At 46.0% G+C, this 25,388-nt stretch overlaps 1 protein-coding gene across 3 annotated transcripts in view; it reads right to left on the reverse strand.

Annotated features, from left to right (window-relative positions):
- Positions 1-25,388, reverse strand: part of LMNTD1 (lamin tail domain containing 1) — a 128,336-nt gene that overhangs the window by 22,985 nt on the left and 79,963 nt on the right. Inside the window, exon 10 of one of the 3 annotated variants that reach the window (XM_059726605.1) lies at positions 22,483-22,568. The exons of the other annotated variants lie outside the window; for them this stretch is intronic. Coding sequence (XP_059582588.1) covers positions 22,506-22,568 — 63 coding nt within the window. The 3' untranslated portion in view covers positions 22,483-22,505. The remainder of the gene's footprint in view (positions 1-22,482; positions 22,569-25,388) is intronic. 3 annotated transcript variants of the gene reach the window in all.

The following is a 25,388-nucleotide window of genomic DNA, read 5'->3' on the forward strand; positions in this document are numbered from 1 at the left end:
ATGTAGACAGGCCATGTAGAAGGTGTGTACCAAGTACACACCTTCAATGTTTCAGGGGTGTACTTGGTAGCTGCACTGGTCCGAGACAAGACACCCCTGAAACATGGAAGATGCCGAATTTTAGCCAACTTTGGGTTTTAAACTTCATTGCAAAACAACAAGAAAGATTTTTTACCCCCCTCCTGCCATCTAACACTGCCAGGGAAGGAATTCTACCTGATCTACACATCAAAGACCTATTCAGCACAGCTCACAAAGACACTCTCATGGACCCAGAGGGACAGCCTTCCATCTTCAGCTCCCTCTGTGCAAAAATGAAGTTTATTTCCTACCTATGGGGACTTTTTACCATCTTGTACCATCTATACTTTTCCCAGAGCCTGATGAAGGGACTTTGATCCCAAAAGCTTGCAGAAAAGGACAGTTTTCTTGCAGTTACCTTTTATTACACCAACTGGGAATCATTTTGGAACCAAGAGGTTTAGTTTTTTGTACATCTTCTTGTCTCAGACCAACACAGCTACCAAGTACACCCCCATAATTTCCATGGAAGTTGAGGTAATTTTTCCCACCTACATGTGTGTAAGTGAAGGCACTGTTCTTTATTTTGCAGATTAGGTTCCTTTTATATGCAAGGCTTTGTATGAGATGTCTAGAACAGAAGACTATGTGCTACATCCTAAGCGAGTGTAAATGGATTGGATAACTTGTGTCTATTAACATTAGTTTAGAATTCAATCTTAAAAGTTAAGACTGCTTAATTTTATTCACCTTTCTGCAGGTTGCTGACCATGTCATTTCAGGCACTTTATCTAACCTCTCAGTGCCTCACTTTCTCCATCTGCAAAGTAGGGATTATAAAATTTCACAGAACAATTTTCACCTGATCTGGCCACAGAAAACAGTTTAGAGCTATGACCAAACACAAGTTCAGGGCTGCAGAAAGCTTCAAAAATGGTTGATTGGGTGAAAATCTGACTCTTCATTGCATAAGGTATCAGATAAAGATGTTTCAAAATGTAGCATCTGGAGTTCAGTCTGTGGGTTTTTTTAGCCATTCCTGGAAAGGGGGGGGGGGGGGTCAGGTGTAGTGGAGCCCTTCTCCACCAAGGTGAGGGTAGGGGCTTCAATTCATCCAGCCCACCCTCCAGCACTGGCTGGGGAGCCCCAAGAACAAGTTGCCTTTCCCTCCCTCCCATTCTGAAAAAAAGCAAGCATTGGCCTGCCCACTGCTTTAGGAACTTGGCTGCAGGCTCTCAGCAGGCAGCTAGATTCCCCTCTCCCCTGGACCCAGGAGTGAACTTCTGTTTGATCTGGAATAATGTTGTAACTCAGAACATTTTGCAGAAATTGTTTTGAGTTACAGTTGGGGGCTGCACTTCTGTCTGCATCCTCATAGCCTCATTTTCTCCACCTGCAAAGTGGGGATTATAATATTTTACAGGGGCTATGAAGCCTAATTTGTGTTTGTTTGAACACCCCAAGTTTCCCAGATGGGAAAACAATTATTCTGTCATGCACACAGGTACCACTTTGTTGTTATTCTGTCTTGAGGGAACAAAATTATCTTTAATACCAACTGTTCCCTGTTACATTATACTCTAATTACAACTGTGGCTCGAGGAGTGTAATGCAGAAACTATGGGAAAAGAATGTAACCAGAAACCTTCTACCCCTGTGAACATACATGTAATGACAAATAAATTCAAGCTGTGAAACTCAGGAGTCAGCCTCTGCTTCTACTGACTGAAACTGAAGTAGGATTAAGTACCACTTCCAAATCTGGATCCCCCCAAAGTTTTAATCTGATCCATTATAAAGGTAGTAACCTCCTGAAAAATCTGCATCTGGAGCTGAATTCCTTTGCAGCCTTGGGGTGTTCCAATCTGAAGCACTGGTTTAGGCCCATTTTGGGAGGCTTTGGGATTGAGCTCTGGTTCTCTTATGATGAAGCCTTGAGAATGATACATGGAATTCTTTTTTAGAAAATTTTTATTCTAATTATGTTTCATCAACATTTTTCTGTCAGAAGCATTTTCAGGTAGGAAACTGGGGGCATTTGTACACATACACGTGCTGCAGCAGCAGGTGCTTTAAAAAGTGCCCGGCACTGCAGCGCATGCAGCTATATAAGTGGCAAAATGTGTGTCAGCGCTGAGAACATGGCAGCGGTGTATTTTTGAACTAAAACACACTGGAGGTGCTTTAGTTCAAAAAGCTCACTACCATCATTTTCTGTGCATTGATGTGCATTTTGCCACTTATATAACTGCACGTGCTGCAGCGCAGTGTGTCAGCTTGCGTGCAGAGCAGACTCAATTAATCGAGTCTGCTCTGTCTCGCCAGATCTCCAGCACGTCCCTGCACCAAAATGTATGTGTATAAATGCCCTGGGGCTTCAAACCTATTTTAATTGAAAAGTGTCTGTTTTCCATGGAAGTATGTCAATAGTTCATCAAAGACCCGAAATGGTGAATATATTTTTTCAATTGAAAATCGCACACTGGTGTTTTACAGGAGTTCTAGTGAATATGCTTTGTGTTCTCATGCTCTTTGACGGTCCAGGCTCTTTAGTCACATATCTCCCAGGCACCTATATGAAGAACATCTTCTATCCTCAAAGAGAGAAGCAAGTGATGGATCAGGAGAAATGAAGCCTGGACAGGCTGCCTGGCCCAGAGACAATAAAGGCATAAGGTACCCAGATTGCGAGACCTGGAAGGTATGTGGCACTTTTTAAAATCAAAATGCTTCAGTTTGGGGCCAAAATACAGTAGAATGCCAAACAGCCTCACCAAATACAACCAACCCCAGTGCAGTTATGAAACTGTGGTTGATATGCAACTTCACAATTTAACTGTCATGTCTGCGAACTCCTGTAGCAGTCCAGTGTATCAAAACCACTGTGATCTCAACCTTATTAATTCAGGGTTAAATTTACAGCAATTCAGCTAATTTGTATGGCTGCAGAAGCATGCTAAGGTAGCAGTTAAAGGAAACAGATAATGCATGCTTCTTTGATAGTCCTCCCCCCATTTTGAAGCTAGAGTTTGCATTTTAGACTACAAACACAGAAGGAAATCAGAAAGCTATTTTTACAAAATTATACAAATAGCAAGCTTAAAAAGGAGCAAGAACTCGTTCTATAACTTTAAGGGAAGGTAAGAAAGTAAACTGCAGTTGATTGTACATGAGGGTGAGGTTGACTGAAAAGTGTTTATTTGGTGTTCTACTGTTAGCTTCTTTGAAAAAGCTAGAAGTCAATGGTTTCCAGGAGGGAAGAAGCCCACCAACACTAATCTCTAACTCACTCTAGTGCAGGGGTGTCCAACCTTTTTGAATGTGGGGCTGGATCATGAACTTTTTATCACCCAGTGGGCCAGTGAGCCATATTCAAAGACCTCACAGGAAGTGGTATCACATCAGGAAGTGATGTCACATAACCTTTGACACCAATGAAGTTGCAGGAAGTGACAATCAAATGCGTCTGGAAATGTAGTTTAACATCCAAAATAAAAACAATATAAAAAGCAAGAATGAAATACTACCAGACACTTGACTAAAATAAACACTTTTGCTTCTACTCACTTCTCAATGAATGAAAGAAGCATAATGCAAGTGTATCATTAAAAAACAAACAAACACCAACTAAAATAAATCTAGACTATTTATACATAGGGTGACCATATATCCTGGATTGGCTGAGACAGTCCCCAATTTTATAGGCTGTCTCAGTGTCCCAGCCACTGGAGAAAATTTAAGCAAAAGTACCAGATTGCTCGGAATCTGGGAGCTGGGGGGTTGGGGCTGTGCGCGTGTGCTTCCAAGCACATGTGTTGCAGCAGACAGAGCTAAAGAAGCTATTGGGATGTGCTGGGAAGCATGGTACTTTTGTCACTGGAGCAGGGGCTGTGGGCTGGGGTGCTGGCCAGGCTGGGGATGCTGCATGTGCTCTTGTCTACCCTGCTCTGACTCATGGCTCTGGCCCCATTCTGGCACCTGCTGCTGCATCCTGGCTGTGTGTTGCTGGGCTAAGTCAAAGTCAGCCGCATTGCAGCCCCATGTGGAGAGCCCAGTCTGGCCTGGCCACATCCTGCCCTAAGCAGAGAGGGGAGTGTGAGGCTGGGGCTGGCTGCCCCTGCCCAGCCAGGGACTCATGACCAGGATGCAGCTGCAGGTGTGTCAGGATGGGGACAGGGACAGGGTCAGATGTGTGAGTCAGACAGAGCCCATGCAGAGCCCCCAGTCTGGCCAGTGCCCCAGTCTGCAAGCCCTGGCTGTGGTGAGAAAGGCACTGTGCTCCTGACAGCTGTTCTGGCTCTGCTTCCTGCCGCACACTTAAGTGTGCATGCATGTGCGTATGTGCATGCCCTCCCTTGTATCTCTCCATCCTGGATGTCCCTGTCTGAGGGACAAATGCAGCCTCTGGGCCGGGCTCGTCCTGCCTCCTGCCCAGCCCGGCTCACAGGAACCGTGCACCCCGCAGAACTGGCCTGGCCCCGAGGCGCCTCCAGCTCCATCCGGGGCCTTACCCGGTGCCTCCATCTGCCCCAGCCTGGCCCCGAGGTGCCCCCAGCTCCACACGGAAACTTACCTCATGCCTCCGTCCACCACGCATGCAGGCAGGGCACGGGCCATGCTGCAGCTCCCCCAGCCACATGCCAGGGGCAAGGGGTGGAGCCAGAGAAGAAGTTGCACGCGCTGTCCCCAGCTTGTCTAATCAGGTGCGGCTGGGGCAGCCCTGCGCCACGCAACCCTCAGGACAGTGGTAGCAGGACCCGGCTCGCTGATGAGCCTGGCCCAGCGGGGGTAAGCAGCTCCGCTCCCCTCCCCTCACTGCCAGCTGGGGCCCACGGGCCGGCCCTGCCCAACTTGCCTCACCACTGCCCCGCTGCTGCTGTGGAGCGTGGAGCAGGTGCCTCGGGCCAGATAAAATGGCTTAGTGGGCCTCATGGCAGCCCGTGGGCCTCATGTTGGACAAGCCTGCTCTAGTGGGTTTTTTTCTATGTTACAAAAGGCAGCAGACATGCCACTGTGGGCTAAGAGAAGACATCCTGTATTGCCCTTCAGAACACCAAATTGGCCTCATTGCTAATCATGCAGTGTGACGAACATCCCCAGAAGGTGTTGTTCCAGTTTTCCTTTTTGACTCTGTTATGTAAATATACCATGGTTGGCAAAAATGGCCTTGCTTGAACCAAAACCAGAGAGGTAAGTCCCTATAGAATTGAGGGATAATTCAAATGTTGTTCCCTTGATGTTAATAACATGGTGTAAACCAGGGACACCAAATTTGGTGGATTCCCCAAAATTTAAATGCCACATTCAAGTCTTGTGCTCTATGACCTCCCTTCCCTTTTAATCCACTGGAGTCTCTTTTTTCACTTTAGTAGGTTTGTCCTAGATGCAAACTGTGGCATCAATGCAGATTTGTCATCTTCATTTCTTCCATAGCTCAACTATTAATGACAAGTTAAAGTGGAAGAAAGGCCTTGAGGAGGTAAGTAACTCCACCTACTTCATCATTATTTTCTGTTTGTTGCTAGCACAATAGCTTTCACAGGATCTTTACAAATTGCAGCTTGATTTCTTAATTCATTGCCTTCTGTTGGGATCAAAACTTTCTCTGAAATAAGTACTGAAATAAAACTGCAAACCTAGCAAGAAATTTTCTGTATGTGTACCTATTGCTCATTCAAGAAGTTTACTCTTCTTGTTTCTTCAGGCTTTATTCTTTAGAGTTGGACTTAATCTAGTACTGTGGAATCATTGTGTAGACTGCAAATATGGCAGAGATGGTACAAGAAAGCACAGTCTTGGAATAGCCAAAAGATACTGAACACTTTTGATGCACCAAGGATTAGAGCAGGTAATTAAGGATAGAATGAAGTAGCTCAGGTATCAAAAGCAATATACCAGTAGCTGTAATTTCAGCACTTTGCACAGTCTAGTGTACTCTTTGTTCTCAGGCTTCTTAGCAGGGCTAATCCAAGCAGAGTGCAGTGCTAGTACACTTGTTCTACTTTCAGTACCTAGGCTTGATCATTCGTAGCTAGCTTGGCTATCTCTATATGTTGTATTATGTAGATGCACCCTAAAGATAATGAAATATTTTGATGCGACACACAATGGGGCCAAGGTAGCTTTAGCGTATTTCCATCATGCCTCCCTCCTCCCCCAGTACTCAGGACTGATATGCTCTTGTTAAAATTAAAGCAATCTTAGGGCTTATTTAACTTATGCTGTCCCACAGCACCAAAGGGCATCTTTACACATGCTCCAGGGTGGGGTGCTTTAATTAGAATACCTCCCAGGAGCCTCTCTAATTAAAGTGTCCATAGCATCTTGTGTATTCAGAGTCCCATGCTTCAAAATGGCAGTGGGGCTGCTTTAACTAAAGCTCATTTGTTTAGTTAATACATCGCTTCTGCCATTTTGAAGCATAGGGATGCTGAATATATAAGACTTTGAGACTGCTGGAGCATGCTGCATCAGATTTGATTATAGGTATGTAGCAAGAAACACTTTTGTCTGCCCCCCCTTAAAATGTGAAGCTCCTCCATATGGCAAAAGCCACTCTTTTAGTATTTGCCCCCTTTTGGGGATGCTTGCTCTTTTCTACCTTCCTCTCCCTTTTTATTTTATTATATCATTATTACTTTTATATAAGGTGTATTTGTAGTGAAAATAGATCTTGTAGATGCTTTTACAAGTGTACTTTAAGTTTAAAAGCAAGTTGTACCATGTAACAATGTTAGCAAGAGCAGGAATCTCTGTATGGAGCAGGTCCCTGAATGAATCATGGTTGATTGTGTAACACAGTAGCTAGTCTGGATAAGCATGTTAATGAGCAGCAATTAACACCTTCAAAATCAGAGACCAAGGAGAGGAAAGAATCAATGAAGAGGAATTCCCAGAAACTTTATTGTTAAAGGTATGGAAGCCCCTGTTTGAACTAATCAACGCTGGAAACAGACCCTTGGGGCTGAAATACCCCCTGATCCACCACTTCCAGATTCATCATGGCACTGAATCAATCAAAATTCATCAACGTACTCCTGAGACTGCACATACATGTGGACATGACCCCTGGAGCTGACAGCTGCCATCCAGCAGCTACCAAGAGGGACGTCCCTCAAGGTCAACGACCCCTGGATTGAGTAAGCCTGAGAATTGGAGTCACCAGTGCCTGCCAGAGAGGGATAAAAGGCAGTGAAGAATGACCCCCAATGACACCCTCTTTGGCCTGACTAGCACCCTACCTGTCCAGCCAGAAGGACCAGCTAGCAACCCCCTTCTGAAGCAACATCACACTGAAAGAAGCCTCGACTGGCCATCGACGGTGGACTCCAGCGCTTGGGGATAGGTATATCTTGACATCAGTGCTTAGTGTTCAGAGTTAGCTACTGTGAGTGTGTGTGTGCGCATGAATGTGCATTTGTTTGAGGAGATCAGCACTAAGGTTTATGGCCTGACTTTTGCCTCTGTCCAATAAACTAGAATTTTATGATGATCGTGTGAGTTGGTGCTTTGTAGCCAGCAGGTATAGGTGCCCAAAGAGCCCAACATAGTACTCAGGGCTTGCTGAAGTATAGTGCCTAGCATGCCTATCTGTAAGGGTAGAATCTGGCCTATACTGGTTCTGTACCAGCCAAGGATTTCACAGTGCTACACAGAATTTCGGTCCTCACTGTAAAAATTGCAAGTGGACCTTGTACTGCTTAGGTAGGACGAAGAAACTCCCTCAAAAGGATTGTTTGAGGGTCTTTTCCGGTCTTTTTGTGTAAATATAACCTGATTAGCAGAAAAGAACTCACCTGAACCAAAATCACAGACGAGGCCCCAAAGAACTGGGGAAAATTCATGATATAGATCTGAATGTAACAATTGGTCTTATCTCACTAACAAACCCTGGCTCAAAATACCCTAAACACTGGGATACTTGAAATGTGAATTCAAATTCTGCCCCTTGAGCTCACCTCTTACCTTTTAAAAGAAAAAGCTCTCTGCTCATCCACTTAACTCAAGTTTTAATTCTATTTTGTAGTGCCCAAGAAAACACTGTCTTTGTACTGTTGGCTTAGAAATAGTATTTAAAGTTTGTTTTTTGGGAATTTACTTACAGGCATATATATATGCCTATATATATGTATTAGAATGGTTCAGGATGGGTGGCAGGGCTTAACTGATTTCTAAAAAGCCTGGATCTCACATACAGAGTTTCACACAGTCTTCAAAGCACAACAAGATCAAAGGATACACACAGCCTGGGAAAGAGGGGGCATGTACCACGCTGTTCCATAACATGAGAAAAGGGTGGCACCAGCTAACAAGGCCCCAGAGCAGGGAAGGGGCGTGGAGGCTGAGTCCTGGTTTTGGGGAAACAGACCAAATTAGGAGAAGGTCTGGAAAGACCAAATTAGTACGTGATGTATGACAAACACAGAGAGACCAACCAGCAACAGCCACAGATCAAGAGTCGTTAGGAGTCATCAGGAGGGAAGGAGAATACAAAAGAAGGACTTTGGAGCAGCAAAGGGTCCTCCCCATCCCTCCTCCTCCTTGGCCTGCCCAGGTCCTCATCCTTCTGCCTCCTCTTTCCTCCCCGTCCTCTGCCTGGGTCCTTCCTCCCTGCCCTTCCTCTTCCTCCTCCCTGAGAGGGAACCCCCCCCAGGAGGGGTCCCCGAGGCCACCATCGATAGAGGGCACACCACCAGCCCATCTCATCCACCCCACTGGAGGGGGGGAGTGGGTTTCAGCATCCTACCTCCAGACTGCTGACATCTGACATCTAAGAGAGTGCCTCAGAGTGAAGCCTGAATCCTGGCCAGATATGCTTTGACTCTGATGACAGTCCTAGGACTTGGTAGATATACAAAATTGCTTGATTGTTTGTATTGTTTCTTTTCTGTTATCACTCTGTATCAATAAATTTGCCTATTATCAAATGGAAAGGCTGTGGTTGGTCTCTGGGTCCTAAATCCAGAGCCAACGTGTACTTGTTGTCCTGCTTTATCACAGTGCACATACAGAGAGTAAAGATAAGTTTCTAAGCTTTGCCCTTCATTATCAGTTTAAGTCACAATGTTGCGGGGCTTCAATATAATGCTGTATCTTCATGTGCAACATCACTACATCTCGTCAACAACGTACAACCCTGATGATGCAAACAATGATGCCCGAGGACCTGATGAGGCAAATATTCTAGAAGCAGAGCTTTTTGGATGGGGACTAGTTCCATCTAACCCTTCGCTGTTGCACAGAAACAGGATTGGATGGCAAACCTAAACCTATCCATAGACCAGCCAGTTTAACTCCAGACCAGCTGCACTTTACATTCTCTCTTGCAAACACAGAAACAACGTCGGGTATAACTCAAAGGCTTTCCTGCTCCTGTTGGCTGGTGTCTGATATATTGAAACAAAAATTGATCTTTAAGAACAATATTTAATGCCCTTAACATGCTGGTTTTATATAGTTTCTAGGTGCCCTTTCAGTACATTTCCAAAGAGAGCAAATAAGTCAATTACTGAATGCTACACAGTTCAACTCTCAAATTCATCCCTTGTCCAAAAACAGGGGCAAGTCTGAGGCTGCACAAGATGTTCCCCCCAAAACAGGTGCGATGCCAACAGACATTCATTTCACAGCTGAAAGTAGCACCAGACAGAATGCTCTTCCCCACCCTGTGCCTACAGGAACAAGAATAACCTGTGTATGTGGGTGGGCGGGAAGATCCAAAGGTGAGACTATTAGTTATTAGGAGATGTGTACATATAAACATGCAGACCACACACCAGGCCCTGCTCTCAAATGCTCCTCCAAGACTACCCCACCAATATTGCAGGAGCCAGAATATTGGTCCATGTGCCTCCACCCTCTCTGTTCCCTCTGTTGAACATTGCTTTTCTGTAGACAACGTGTCAGAATTTATACCATAAAAGGTAACGCAAAATCTCCCCACGCCCCTTAGCATTGCTCCTTCTTCCCATGATCCACCTCAGTCCTTTTATCATTCAGCAATCAAAACAGTGGAAGTTATAAAGAAAAGGTTTTGTCTCCTTTTCTTTACACCCCAGCTTAGTCCGTTCTGTTTCCCTTTCTCTCTGCCAAACTGGAGGCACAAATGGTTTACCTCCCCCCGCCTCCTAAGTGCTCTTTTTTGCTGGCTTTTCCTGTCTACTCAATTTCAAGTCAATAAAAAATAGCATTTGCAAAACTTTTTTTTGAAATGATGAACCCAGCATGTTTATAAGAAGATACCAAACAAAGTGTAAAAGGACAGTTTCAAGGTTGGCACCCAGTCTACATTTTGACCCCTCCCCTGCTCCCCTTTTTGTTCCGTTTTTCAAGAACATGGGAATGCTTTATGTTTCCTAACCAATTCCTTAAGACACATAGTAATACCTGACTATGTAACTGCCTGCCTCTAAGGTGCTCTTCAAACATGCATTTGCCATACAAATGCACGGTAAGAAAATAATATTACACCCATGATATAAATGGATAAAATTAAGGCAAAAGAGCATCTAACCAACTTATCTAAGGAGCAGACCTCTTGGGAGTGGCTCCTTGCTTTAAGTAGTCAATTTTCAGCTTTTTTTTCTGGTGGGAAAAAAAACAAGAACAATGCCAGGAGTCTGCTCATCATCAAACCATGCAATAGGGCAGTGATTCTCAATCAGGGTTCCGGGGCACCCTGGGGTACCACCCAATCTTTTGAAAGGTGCTGTGAGGAAGTAAGTGAGATGGTAGGAGATAGGAAGATCAGCTAAACAGATAAGCACAGGATCAGGCTTGTCCCCGTCTGAATGATCCTCCTATTCCCACTGCCAGGAATCTCTGCACTTTAAATCTATAAATTAGTTTTGAAATTGGGTGCCACTCAATTTGCAAAAGTTATGGAGGGTGTCTCAAATCCAAAAAGCTTGAGAACCCCTGCAGTATGGAAACACTGTATAGGCTTGACAGAAATACCAATGTCTGAAAGGTAACTCATTTCATTTTTTAAAAGTTATTCTGAAGAAAATAAACATAAAACCCTAATGATGCTTTGCTTTGAAATAAATGGTTCTCTAATTATGAAGAAATTCTGTATCATACACATGCAGAACCTGGTCCAAAGCTCATTCAAACTAGTGGGAAATTTTCCATTGGTTTTAAAGAGGTTTGGATTGGCCCTAATTTGCTAAACTGTGCTGCAACATCTCATATATAGCATGCAATAGAGCCATTTTATGCATGGATTAAAAGAAAGAAACAAAGCTAAACAAGGAAGCAGCTTCTGCAAAAACAGTAAAGGGAAATATGTGGGGACCATTCAAATATCCCTCCTACACTGACACTAAACATTCTGAAAGAATGAAGTTAACAAAAAGGATCTAGACCTTTGAAAGGAAGGTAAAACTAACGAAGTACCTTTAGAGAAATACTCTCTCCCTAATTTAATAATATATATCCTCGTAGGAATGTTGATGTATCTATATGTAGTATGTAATATACACACTATAAAAAGCCAGAATAATTGTTGAAGCAATGTTTATTTCCTCTCTGTCTCCACCCTTTGAATTTCTGAGGCTGTTTATTAATGTTAAAGTCTTTAAAATATATAGAAGCGTCATGTCAGCCACAACTTGACGGGAATTAGCTGATGCCCTCTGAACTCCCTGATGTTATATGGATTAATACCAGCTGAGGTTCTGGCTATATGTTTTATCAACTTATGTTGCACTTACACACCAGTTTTCATCTTATATACCTGTAATATCCCCATGTGCTTTAGATACAGGAGTCAGAATATCCCTGCCTGAAATGTGTCCACTTCTCGAATGGAGAGAACCAACTGCATAACGGGACACAGCAATGTCACACAGTAGGTAGTAAACCTGGACTGCAATTATTACAATTGCTTAGGGTAGAAATGGATCAAAGAAACAGACTGAAAAACACTATATTCTGGATCATTTTCTGAAATATTATAACAGCCATTTTAAAAGATTTTCCAAACTTTCCTCACAGTTTCAGGAATGAAGTTTGAAAGGAGTAGGAGGTTTGGAGTGTTCTTGGATCGTTCAGGAAATGTATGAGGCAAGGAATTTATGATATTTTTTACTGGACCAATTGCACAGTTGGGAGAGAGGTCTGACAAGCTTTGGGGCATGCAACAGGGGGCCTGCTCAGGGCTGACTTCCCAGTGGCCCACCCCCCTGTTTCTGGGCTAACCGCCCGCCATGCCTTGTTGTTAATTAATTAATTAAAGATGTAATTCAGCAAGAGGCTGCCCATCTCCTGCCCTGATGCCAGGGGGTGCTATCTGTGGCTCCATTCCTACCCTACAGCACAGCCCAAGCCTCACAGATGGCATCTAGATGCTATCATAATCACTGGCCCCCACTCTGGACCCCAGAATTCTCCTAATTGAACCCCACCTTGCTTCCTCTCCTCAGGCGGTCTCATCCTCCTTCATACCAGGCAACATACCTCCCTGAACCGCTTCCCCTTCTGGGTGTGGTCCCCACAGGACCTTCGGCTCACTAGCCCTGGCCCACCTCCAGGCCAGTCGGAACCCCAGGCGCACAGCTCTTGGGCATTCCTTGCGGTGGGCCCCTGGCCCTTTGACCCTTCCAGGCCTGGCCCCAGCAGGGACCAGTCAGGGGAAGTCCGGACAGGCCTGAGTTTATGGCCTTTTCTCTCTCTCTGAGGGTCCACCCTCCAGGCCCTCCAAACAAGGGGTATCCCACCTGGTTGTGGGGGCTAGGGGTTAAGGCACCCCAACCCGCCTTTCACCGGGGTGGTAACTGGCCTGGCATTTCCTGGGGGCTCCCACGCCACTGAGAGCCCCACCAGGTCACCCACTTCTGGCAGAGTGCAGTTTTAGGTCATACCCAGGACCAGAAGCCTCCTTATCATCCCCTACAGCTCCTTCCTTACCTCCAGAAGATACTAGCAGCCCTCCAGCCAGGTAATGTTGTTGCTTGTGTTACGCCTTAGATCTGTATTCTTGGGCAACCCTGGCACAGGATGCAGTCTGTCTGACTCACAAGGGACTCACCCCGCCCCCCCCCTCCTCTGCCTAAACGAAACTGATTTAGATGCAGTGAGAGACACATCTAAGACCCTCCAGACAAGGATGACAAGAGTGAACCAACTGCCCTAGGTCTCATTTACATCTGATATGGAACCAGATGACCATTCATTTACATGAGAGATGGAGAACAGAAAGCCTGAAGCAGAGACTGCAGTGAATTCTGGGACCAGAGAAGCAGGGGAGCACTGCATGATGGGGAATCTGTGCTTTAAATGTTAATCAACCCATGTTCACACACACCCAGCTCAGCATTTATCAGACCAGTTCTAATCTGGATTTACTAAGGACTTTTCCCCCCCAGACACACACACACAGCTCTAAGTGTAATAGGCATCTGGGGCCGTACATTCCCCGGTCCCACTATGGGAGGCCTATTTAAACTTGATTGACTAAAACTCAGTTGCCGGGTTAGGGAATGCTGAGGCAAGAGACCGAATCAGAGGGGGTATGGGCAACATTTGAACAATGGTTAAGGGTTCATCACAGCATCCAGGCTGCTGGAGCCCTAATCCCAGGTGTTGTCATACTTTTCCCGAGACGACTGGTGGGAGTCCTCTCCACAAAAGGTTATGAGCACCCCAATAATTGTCTTAAGTCTGTTAAAAGACTATAGTAAAATCTGGAAAAGTCATGCTAAGCTGAGGCTTGTGCACAACAAGTAAAAATCCAAAATCCTGATGCTGCAAGCTATCTATTGTTCCTGAAGAAACCGTGAGATATCCCATCAGGATATCTGCCATCCATAGGAATCTCAAGCTGGCTCCCAAGTATTTGGGTTACTCCCTAATCTTAAGTGTTTCCTGATTATCAATCAGTTTCTTGAGATGTTCCAAACCAGATAACCCCTTGTCAATAGAAAAGACAATGATTTACACTACTAAGGGTGCTTCGAAGCAGCTGAACTGAGGGTATAAAAATCTGTAAAAAGTATGTGTGTTTCAAGAAGAAGAAGAAGAAGAAGAAGAAGAAGGAAAGGAGAAGGAGAGAAAAACGAAAGAAGAAGAAAACTCCTGTGCTGACACCATCCCCTGTCGTTCTTGGGACGCTGGAAGAACAGATTGTCTCTCTCTTCAAGGATTGTGCTACAGACTGTGCCTGTCAGCTTTGCAGCCTGAGTATCTTGGACTAGGTGAGATCCCAGCGCTCTCTCTCTTCTTTCTAGGCATAAACTTCTGAACCTGAACTGTATCAGTTAAGCTTGAGCTAAGTTTCCCCAAATACTTAGTGAAACCAGGGTAGTATTGTCATTGTTTGTGTTTGTTTTTCTTTTGCATGTCTATTACTACTAGTACTATTATATATTTCATATGCTTAGCAATAAATAACTTTTATAGCCAAACTGGTAGTAATTGGGTATATTTTTCCTTCTCTGCTTCTCTTTCCTCCCGTGCTCTGCAGCAACGCTTCTTTTACCTATGCTAAAGATCCCTGTGAAGCCCAAAATTATTGTGGGTCTGCTCATCAAGAGGCCAAAGATTGGGACGTGCTGAGTTTGAAACACATAAAGGGATCAGCTTGTACAGGCTGATTGACCCAGTTTGACTCAGACGTGCCCTTATGAACTGAATGCTGGCCCATGAGGGTGTCAGCTGGACACCCAGCCGGATTCAGAGGGATTCTGTTTACCTGTGTGCTTGTGTCTGACTGCATTTTATTGTTGCTCTTATGAACTGATTCTTGGCATATGAGGGTGTCAGCCTGTCCATGTCAGATGTGTCACGTTAATTTGTGTGTGTTTGTGTGTATGACTGATTTGGTGACTGGAGAAACCCAGTCCCATTGAGATTGAGTCCTGCAAGATAGCTCCATTGGGGGTAAGGGCTTGCAGAAGGGAGAAATACAGCTCCGTATAGTAACACAAGCAGCACATTGACAGAATCACCAAGACCCTAGAAATTATCACTAATAAATGTGCACACCCCAAAGTAATGGGCAAATTTGGTAACACTTGGCCTTCAGCAGCTGAACTGCCTTGTTTATATGGGCAGCCCCATCCCCCACCCACTCTCCCAGCCTCTCCTGCCCCAGCTCCCGGCTCTTTGGAGTGGGGGGGGGGAAGCCTCATCTTACTGGCTCCTGCCAGGTCCATGCTGTTTGGGGGTCTCTTCCATGAGCTCCCAGAAGCCCTGAGGCCGCAGCAGCAGCTGGTGAGTGCGGCTTTTCTGTTTTGTTTTTTTTTAAGGGCCAGGAACCAGGGTGGGTGGGGCAGCCATGGGGGGCCTGGGAGAGTGGTCAGGGTATGGGGGCTTGTAGCAGAGCCCCCCACACAGCGTGGGGCAGCAGGGATCACCCCCCCCCATCTGGCAGCAGCCAGTGAGTGGGGGCTTTTTTTAAAACAACCGAGAGCTGGGGCTGGATGGGACAGCCATGGCAAGGCTGGGACAGTGAACAGGGCTCGGGGAGTGCTCAGGAGGGCTGGGGGAGCAGGCTGAGGATGGGGTCCCCCCATGGTTCCCTCCCCCCTCCTCCAGCCCCCACTCCCCCACCCCCTACTTACCAGGACAGAGTCTGGGTCCAGCTCCCTGCTGCAGTGGGTAGGGACTGCCCGAATCGCCAAAGCTCTCCGAATCTTTTCTGAATTGATTAGGAGAGCAAATTGATTTGGGCCTTTTAATTGGTCCTGATTTGATTCAGAGATTTGGCCTCCAAATCAGGCTGAATCTCCTCCAAATTGAATCAGCACCCGAAACTTCGCACAGCCCTATTCTCCTGTCCCCTTATCTACACAGAGATAGACTCAAGATGCAAGGGCCAATGGTAAAACCATTGTAATTGCACCTATTGACAGCAGCTAAAAATCTAGCCAAACCTTTTGAATCCATCCAAGTTTGGGGCTGATGACCCTTCTCTGCTTCTATCTGACTCTCCTGACAAGGCAAACAGAAGGACAAGGTAAGATAGATTTGCATCTTATAGACTTATTCAATTAGGTTGATATATATAGAATAGGATGGACTCACTTCATCAGATGCCATGAATTGATGTGCACAGAGCAGTGTATAGAATGGAGGTAGTAGGTGCATCTACACGTGCAATTAATGCAACATAATAAATTGCACCACAGTTGTGCCAGAGTCAGCTGTTCCCTGGCACAGTGTCTATATGTGTGCCCAGGACTGCAGCACTTTGAGCTTGGGAAGAGCAGCCCCAGGCTGGCAAGGGACCCAGGGGGTCAGCCCCAGGCTCTGGGTAGCAGCATTGTTTGGCAAAGGGGCTGGCTGGGGCACAAGGATGCTTCAGTGCAGGGCTAGCTGGCAGGCAGCCCCCACAATCTCGCACCCTCATGCCCCAGCCAGCCCCTATCAGCATCTACACATGCATTTTGGCAGAGTAAATTACTCCACTGTAGGATAGTACTGTCCCCAATGGCGTAGACTACATAGTGTAGACTATGATGCTTTACTGCAGAGCTAATTATTCAACTCCACAGTAACATGCACATCTAGATGCATCCAAGGATTTGTATATAAGCACCCAGGGATTTGCATATAAAAGGAAGGAAGGGAGACGAAGCTGGGAGAAGGGGCAGTACTGGGAGAGGCAAACAAGCTGAGAACCCATAGGAACAGAGGGGTTACAAAAGCTAATCCAAATATTAGGCTAAATATCCATAATCCATATTTTAACCATGCTTAACACAATCCAGCCTGTAGATGATTTCTTATTCTGCAATTTTCTGGCCAACTCAGTTTGTTTAAAGTTTTGCTAGCTAAGAACAGCTATCCTGAGATCAGCAATGGAGAGTCCAATGACTGTTCTGCCACAGGCCTTTATGTCTTTCTGGAGCTTGTGTCAGATCAGTGTTAATTCATTCTTATGTGTAGGGATCACCCAGTCTGTTCAATGTGGACAATAGAGGGGCACGGTAAGCAGGTGACACTATTGGTAGAGATGCAGGCAAATTAATCTTGGATATTATAATCTGTATTATTTGGCCCACTGATGATGTGGTCCGTATTGATGTGGGGGCACAGCAGGCACCTGGGTGCACTGCAAGGCCTGGTGCCTCCGTGGGAATTGGAGTGAAGTAGCCTGTTGCTTGAGAGATGTTGTTTGAGGCTAGGGGGTTACCTGAACGCTAGGACAGGCAGGCATGCGGGCATGACTACCTTGCAGTGGCAGTGGCAGCAGGGTGCCAGCTCACCACAGTCAGGTAGACTGTAAGGGAACCATTTGTTCCTCCCTCCCTCCTGATTGGAGGAATGGAGGGAGAGCAGAAGGCTATGCGATGCTGAGGATCAGTGAGACCACTACTAGTGTTACATGTAACTGTCCACACGTTACATATAGTGCTACAAAACACAGCATTACAAAGAAGTTCCTCTGTGAAAGAGGAACATTTTTGTCCTGGATCTGCTATTTTCATGGCTCTGCAGACAGCTTGTACATGTGGACACTAGGGCTGTGCGAAGCTTCAGGTGGTGATTTGATTTGGAGGAGATTAAGCCCAATTCTGTGGCCGAATCTCCAAATCCGAATCAAATCAGAGGACCAATTTAAAGGTTTGAATCTATTCAAAGCTCTCTGAATCTTCAGAAAAGATTCAGAGAGCTTTGAAGATTCGGGCAGTCCCTGGTGGCTACAGCAGGGAGCAGCAGCCATGCTCTTAGGTGGTAAGTACTAGGGGCTGGGAGGGGACCGTGGGGGGACCCCTGCCAGCCCCCCGTACCCCCCCATGCTCGCAGCCCCCTGATCCCTGCCCACTCTGCCAGGCCCCCCATGGCTGCTCCCACTCACCCCAGCTCCTGGAGTTTTTTAAAAAAGCCCTGGTGCTCACCTGGTGCTGTTGGGCAGGGGGTGATCTCTGCTGCCTCGCACTGCCCCATGCTGCATGGGAGGCTCTGCACAAGACCTTCCAACCCCCTCAATCTCCCATCCCCCCCATGGGTGCCCCACCTGGACTAGCTCTGGCCCTTTAAGAAAAAAAAAACCAAGTAAAGCCCTGGAACTCACTGCTCCTGCTGTGGTCTAGGGGCTTTGTGGGGCTTGTGCAGATCCCCCCACATGGTGTGGAGCAATGAGGGGCAGTGGGGATCACCCCTGCCAGCAGGAGCGGTGAGTTTAGAGGTTTTCTTGGGGGTTTTTTTTTTCTTAAATGGCCAGAGCTGAGGCAGGCAAGGCACCTGTTGTGGGGCTGGGGGAGCGAGGAGGGGTGGGGGGGGTCATGCAGAGCCCCCCATGCAGCGTGGGGCAGTGGGGGGCAGCGGGGATCGCCACCCACCTGACAGCACCCGCTGAGTCGGGACTTTTTTTCCCCCCAAGTGCCAGAACCTGGGGCGGGCAGGGCAGCCATTGCTGGGTTTGGAGAGTGGGCAGGGGATGGGCCTGACCTGGCTGATTCAGAGATTCAGCAGCAGCCAAATCTCCGAATCAGATTCGGCTGAATTGAATCAGGACAGTGATTTGAATCACCAAATCAAATCACTGTCCCCCAAATCGACTGAATCTGAATCTGAAGCAAATACTAGGTGCTTCGCACGGACCTAGTGGATACTTACTTTCTGCAGCACTACAAAGGCAATTATGTGACGTATGTCCAAGGCTTGACTCTATTACATAGCTTATGAACATCTGTGCCCAAGCAAATGTAATCATTGGTGACTCTTCACTGTTACCTGCTTGCTATTTATTGTTCTCTTGTTTAAAAAGTTTCAACCATCCCATCAAGACACAGACACAATGTGATTTACATAGATTTAGAGAACAAAAGGGAAAAATCAGACAGGGAGACAAAGAATCATTTAGAGGCTTATAAAGGATAGAAGACTGGAATCACCACAAATGAGTATTCTGCACTGGTCCGGACCTGTAGGTAGTGAACCAGGAAAGCCAAGGCTGCAACAAACTCCAACTGGATACATGTATCAAGGACAATAAAAAGACCTTTTTCAGATATGTGGGGAGTCAGAAGAAAAGCAAGGGTAACACTGGACCCCTGCTATACCAAATGGGACAACTGACAACTGACACCCAGGAAAAAGCCAACCTGCTTAATGGGTATTTTGCATTGCTTTTTCACCAGTCCAAAGGAACTGCCCTGCTTAACATAGTGCGGGATGGCCAGGGTAAGGGTGAATTTATACCCTACATTGGTGTAGACTATGTAAAGGAACACCTTGAGAGGCTGGACACCTTTAAGTCAGCTAGTTCTAACAATTTGCACCCCAGAGTACTTAAAAAGCTGGCAGGCATCATAGCCCAGCCACTGTCAAGGATCTTCATGAACTCATGGTGCTCAGGTGAAGTGTCTGAAGATTGGAAGAAGGCCAGTGTGGTGCCTATCTTGAAGAAAGGGAGGAAAGTAGATCCGGGGAACTACAGGGCAATCAGCCTGACCTCAATCCCTGGGAAGATCTTGGAAAAAATTATCAAAGAGACCATGCTTGACAAACTCGCTGATGGCAACATCCTGAGGGACAGCCAGCATGGGTCTGTTTCAGGTAGGTCTTGCCTGACCAATCTCATGTCCTTCTATGACTAGGTGGCCTATCACCTGGACAAGGGAGAAGAGATTGATGTCATATATCTGGACTTTAAAAAAGCCTTTAATCTGATGTCCCATGATCTCCTCATGGAAAAATTGGCCAACTGAGGCCTCAGTTACATCGCAGTCCAATGACTGGGGAATTGGCTCCGAGGTCGGACCCAGAGAGTGGTGGTAGATGGAGGTGAATCATCACGGTGCTCCATGACCAGTGGTGTCCCCCAAGGCTGCATCCTTGGACCTATACTCTTTAACATCTTTATTAACAATGTGGACACTGGTGTCAGAAGCGGACTGGCCAAGTTCACTGATGACACCAAACTTTGGGGTAAAGCGTCCACACCTGAGGATAGGCTGGTGATCCAGGCTGACCTTGACAGATTTAGAAAATGGGTGGATAAAAACCTGATGACATTCAATATGGAAAAATGCAAGGTACTCCACCTTGGGGAAAACCCCCTGCATCATGATTATAGGCTTGGCAGTGCTACGCTCGCTAGCACCACAGCTGAAAGGGACTTGGGGGTCATGATTGACCACAAGATGAACATGAGCCACCAATGCGATGTCACAGCTGGTAAAGTGAACAAAACTCTGGCTTGCATCCATAGATGTTTTTCAAGGATGCCATCTTCCCTCTGTACTCAGCCTTGATGAGGCAGCAGCTAGAGTACTGCATCCAATTCTGGGCTCCACAAGTTAAAAAGAATGTGGAAAAGCTTGAGAGAGTCCAGAGGAGAGCCACATCCATGATCAGAGGGCAAGAAAACAGGCCTTATGATGAGAGGCTGAGAGCCAAGGGACTCTTCAGCCTGGAAAAGCACAGGCTCAGGGGTGACTTAGTGGTTGTCTATAAGTATATAAGGGGTGTGCATCAGGATCTGGGGGAATGCCTGTTAACTGGAGTGCCCCAGGGGATGACAAGGTCAAATGGTCATAAACTCCTCCAAGACCATAAGGAAAAACTTCTTTGCTGTCAGAGCCCCCAAAGCCTGGAATAGACTGCCTCCAGAGGTGATGCAAACACCTACTCTGGACTCTTTTAAGAAACATTTGGTTGCCTGTTTTGCTGGGATCCTTTGACCCCAGCTGACTTCCTGCCCCTGAGGCACGGGGCTGGACTCAATGATCTTCCAAGGTCTCTTCCAGCCCTAATGTCTATGAAATCTAGTTCAACCTGCTCAAAGCAGAGTCATCTTTGTCCAAATAATTCCAGAGAGATGTTTGCTTACCTGCATTTAACATCTCTAATGACATAGAAATTTGTCTAATCCACCTCCATAAATAGTAAAAAATGAAAGTGAAGAATTCAATAAAGGCCGACAAGTTCAACTTTAGTTTATAAACTCCTAAGAGTGGTTAATTCATTTGTAAAAACACAGGATCAGACCTTAAATCATTTGAAACCAAAACTGATGGGTTACTTGCTCACAACAAAATGTCTCTTTGATAATTTTTTCCAAGATCTTCCCAGGGATTGAGGTCAGGCTGATTGGCCTGTAGTTCCCCGGATCTACTTTCCTCCCTTTCTTCAAGATAGGCACCACACTGGCCCTCTTCCAATCTTCAGGCACTTCACCTGAGCACCATGGAAACATGAATTATTGGTTGTTTGTTGGCTTTTTTTAAGTGAGCTTGTGACCCTAATCCAGTTCTTATTAAAATATTGTTTACATCAATAACATTGCTGAACCACTGGCACTATTTATTGCTATTTATTGCACTATTACCGTTGCTGACAGCTTTAGCAGAGGCACAAATGAACAGACTTGGAGATTACAGGATAAAGAATAGCATTAAGCATATTGGCAAGATAGAAGAAATTTGAGGATTGTCAGCTTGGAAACTTTTACAAACCCTACAATTTGCACACACTAAAGTTTGCCAAATTAGAAAGACAAAAACATGATTAAATCATCAACAATATTATACCATACAAAGTGCTTGGTTCAGAGCTGCAGGGGGACCCAGTTCTTCCCTCCGCAGTGGAGGTGCAACAGGCCCGATTCACCTCCCCTCCCCTCCCCTCCCCTCCCTACCCCTTCAACAGCTTTGTTGCCACAATGGCTGCTTCCTAGCAGCGGCTCTGAGCCCTAGTCCCCATGGACAGCAGTGCCTGAATGAGGAGGGAGGTCTCAACCAGCCTGGGACCCACAGGTTTTTTTTGTCTAGGGCCCACTAAAGGGTTAATCTGGCCACGAGTAATCCTTCTCTTTGTGATTGTCTCCCCTTGCTTCAAACCCCTGTTTTTGCAATTCCACAGCCTAAAGAAACAGCTGTTCACAATTTATTTAATCATCATTAGCCAGCATAATCAACTCTGTAAGGTCATTTTGCAGCAATGCTGGTACACGCTTAAATGACATTCCTTCTAAACCAGCATGTGATTTTCAACATTTTCATTTGAGGAAGTTCCTCTTCATATTTACTGAAACTGTTTTCATAGCTAACATAGATGGAAGCAGAATCTTTCCTGCTTAATACTCAATTAAGAAGACGAGGCAAAAGAAGAAAAAGAAACTTGTCTTTACCTAACCTTCTGCAGCCATTTGACCTCTGCTTAATATATTTGACAGGTATTATAAAATGGCAAAACAAATGCTGTGATGGCTGTAAGGGAACCAAGAAGCAATGAGGCACACTTAAAAGTAATTTCCACTAACGTTCCACTAATGGAATAAATCTTTTCTCAGAATACATTTCCATCCCAGCTGTTTGACAGGTTACCATTCTGTGTACATTTGAAAAAGGTGAAACCAATGAGGACTCGGCTATAGTCATAAATTACGGAAACCCACATTACGCCATGGCATAGAAATGATGGTACCAAGACATAAATATTGTGATATTGAAAGCCAAATCTGCTCAGGTTGGATGGAAAAGGCTGTATATAAAGAAGTGATGAGCATACCTGTCATCTGTTGAATTATTACATCAGCTGGAAAAGTGGCCCATTTCCTGTTTCTGGGTTGCTAATGGCTCCTTCTGAAAAAGACCCTGCAAGTAAATTAACACTTCTTTCAAAAGTTAACTAAGTCCCTGCTAGATGGAAATTGGACTAAGAGTATTGGAGTATTTTTACATCCTCATTAAAGTGGGAAATGCAGAAATCCATGTAAATCAAAGCAAATGTGTATGGAAGCCGGAATTGGATGGGCAGGGAGTGAGTGGAATGGGGAAGTTAGGGGACTGAGCTAAGGAGCTGAGGGAAGGAGACAGAGACTGGGAATAAGATATGGCCTGGAGAGATTGGCTGGACAAAAGTGTGTGAGGAAACTGGGGTCACAGGGGAACACTGGTGCCAGGTATGGGAAAAAAGAATGAGTGCCAGTTGGAAAATTAGAACCGGCTGAGCAGGGAGACTGGGACAAGGATCCCCAGGAGCTTGGGACTAACTGGATAAGAAGACTGGGCTTTGGATGAGGATCCCAGGGTGTGGAGATGTGGCTTGGCAGGTCAAGGAGACTAGATCTGTGAAGGAACATTGGGCAAGAAAGGTGATGATGGGAAAGAGCTCATCATCCCCTTGGGACAATCCCTGTAGGGCCCCGCAGGGTTCCATCTATTGTCAATCCTGTTCAACATGTATATGATGCTGCTGAACAAATTCATGCAGAGATTCAGAGTGAAGTGCCAACAGTATGCTGATGACAGCCAGTTCTATCTTCCTTTATCGTCCGTCTTTGCCATTTCCCAGTGCCTGGTTGCAGCTGGGGACTGGAAGTGGGTGAACCAATTAAATCTGAATTTAGACAAGACCAGTGATGGTGGTGGAAGTCCTTATGACCTAATGGGGGTGGAACACCTAACACTGATTGGGGTTCAGCCTCCCCTTGTCCCTCAGGTTTGCAGCCTTGGGTTGCTCCTGGATCTCTGCTGAATCTAGATCTCCAGGTGATGGGTGTGGCTAGGAGTGTCTTTCCCTACCTCCATCTAGTGAAGAGGCTGTGACCCTTTCTTTCAGATTTAGATATAACTAGGCCTGTGCGAAGCGGCTAGTATTTGCTTTGGATTCAGCCGATTCAGGGGACAGCGATTCGATTTGGTGATTTGAATCACTGTCCTGATTCGATTTGGCCGAATCCACCAGGCCAGCCCCATCCCCTACCCCTCTCCCAGCCCAGCAATGGCTGCCCTGCCCTCCCCAGCCCCCAGCACTTGGAGAAAAAAAAGCCCTGGATCAGCAGGTGCTGCCGGGCGAGGGGCGATCCCTGCTGCCCCCCACTTTCCCATGCTGCATGGGAGGCTGTGCGTGAGCCCTCGACCTCCACCACAACCCCAGCCCCCCAACAGGTGCCCTGCATGGGCCAGCTTTAAGAAAAAAAAAACCTGAAGAAACCCCATGAACTCACTGTTCCTGCTGGCGTGGGGGCTCTGCACGAGCCCCCAAAGCCCCAAGGCTGCACCGGAAGTGGTGAGCCTCGGTGCTTTTCTCTGCTTTTTTTTTTCTTAAAGGGACAGAGCCCCAGCAAGTGGGGCAGCTGTGGGGGGGGGGGCTGGAGGAGCAGGGAGGGGGTTGAGGGGGCTCATGCAGAGCCCCCCCATGCAGCGTGGGGCAGTGGGGGGGCAGTGGAGATCACCCTCCTGCCCAGTAGCACCCGGTGAGCATGGAGCAGTCAAGTGGGGGCTGGGGGAGCGGAGGGGGGGGTCAGGGGGGCTGGCAGGGGTCCCCCCCATGATCCCCCACTCCTCCCCCAGCCCCCTCTCCCCCGCCTGTAGTACTTACCAGCTCAGAGTGGCTGCAGCTCCCTGCTGTGGCCACTGGGGACTGCCCGAATCATCAAAGCTCTCTGAATCTTTGCTGAAGCTTTGGAGAGCTTTGAATCAATTCAGACCTTTAAATTGGTCCCTTGATTCAATTTGGATTTGGAGATTCAGCCACTGAATCAGACCGAATCTCCTCCGAATCGAATCACCACCCAAAGTTTCACACAGCTCTAAATATAACCACTATCATCTATACATTTGCAACCTCCAGGCTAGACTAATGCAATGTGCTCTATGTGGGGATATATTTTAATTTTATTTTTTTAATAGAATTGTTTTTGTATTAATGTTTTAGGTTATACTGCAGTAGTATGGTTCATGCTACCTTGATTGGACATATCAGAACATTTTTGACATTATGGTCAGGGCCTGATCCATAATTTCTTGCCTGAGTTATTACCCAGAGAAAAATCCCACTGAAGCTAGTGGGAATTTTATTTGACTAAGATCAGGGATTTTTAAATGGGCACTCTGTAGACTACTTAAAGCTGATCCTAAATTATGTACTTGGAGATTAGATGTGCATATCTACTCTTGATTCATGGACTATGTGATTGATCTTATCCACAATCACCTTTTCATGACTGCAGTCTGAAGTTTGTAGAGATGCCCAAAACCAAGGGATACTTTGGTTAATTTAAAATTTTGTTTTGAAAGTTTCCCTCCAGTCAGGTAAGGCTCATCTTGAATACAACCCTTTTAAGCGTTTGTGGTAATGTAGTTTTTTTCAGACAAGTGACAGGCAAAATGGGCGTCTATAGAACTGGGATTTTTACAGGAAGCAATATTATCTTTCTAAGTCTTATTTCATGTCCATCATCTTCCTCATAACCATGACACAAATAGTATTTGATTTTGCTTTGCTTTTAGAACCAAATCTAATGAAAATGTTCAGTGTCAGTGCGCTAACTCCTTGAAATGATGCACAGTAATAGAAAGCTTCTATGGAAGATTAAAAAAACCTCCAAATCAAGTCTCAAGGGAATGTCATTGTGTATTTCTGTGTCTCCTGGATGGAATATTCTGATGTGATTCATGGTATATTTTTTA

The sequence above is a fragment of the Alligator mississippiensis genome, chromosome 4, assembly GCF_030867095.1.
Source record: "Alligator mississippiensis isolate rAllMis1 chromosome 4, rAllMis1, whole genome shotgun sequence".
In the NCBI taxonomy this organism is placed as follows: Eukaryota; Metazoa; Chordata; order Crocodylia; family Alligatoridae; genus Alligator; species Alligator mississippiensis.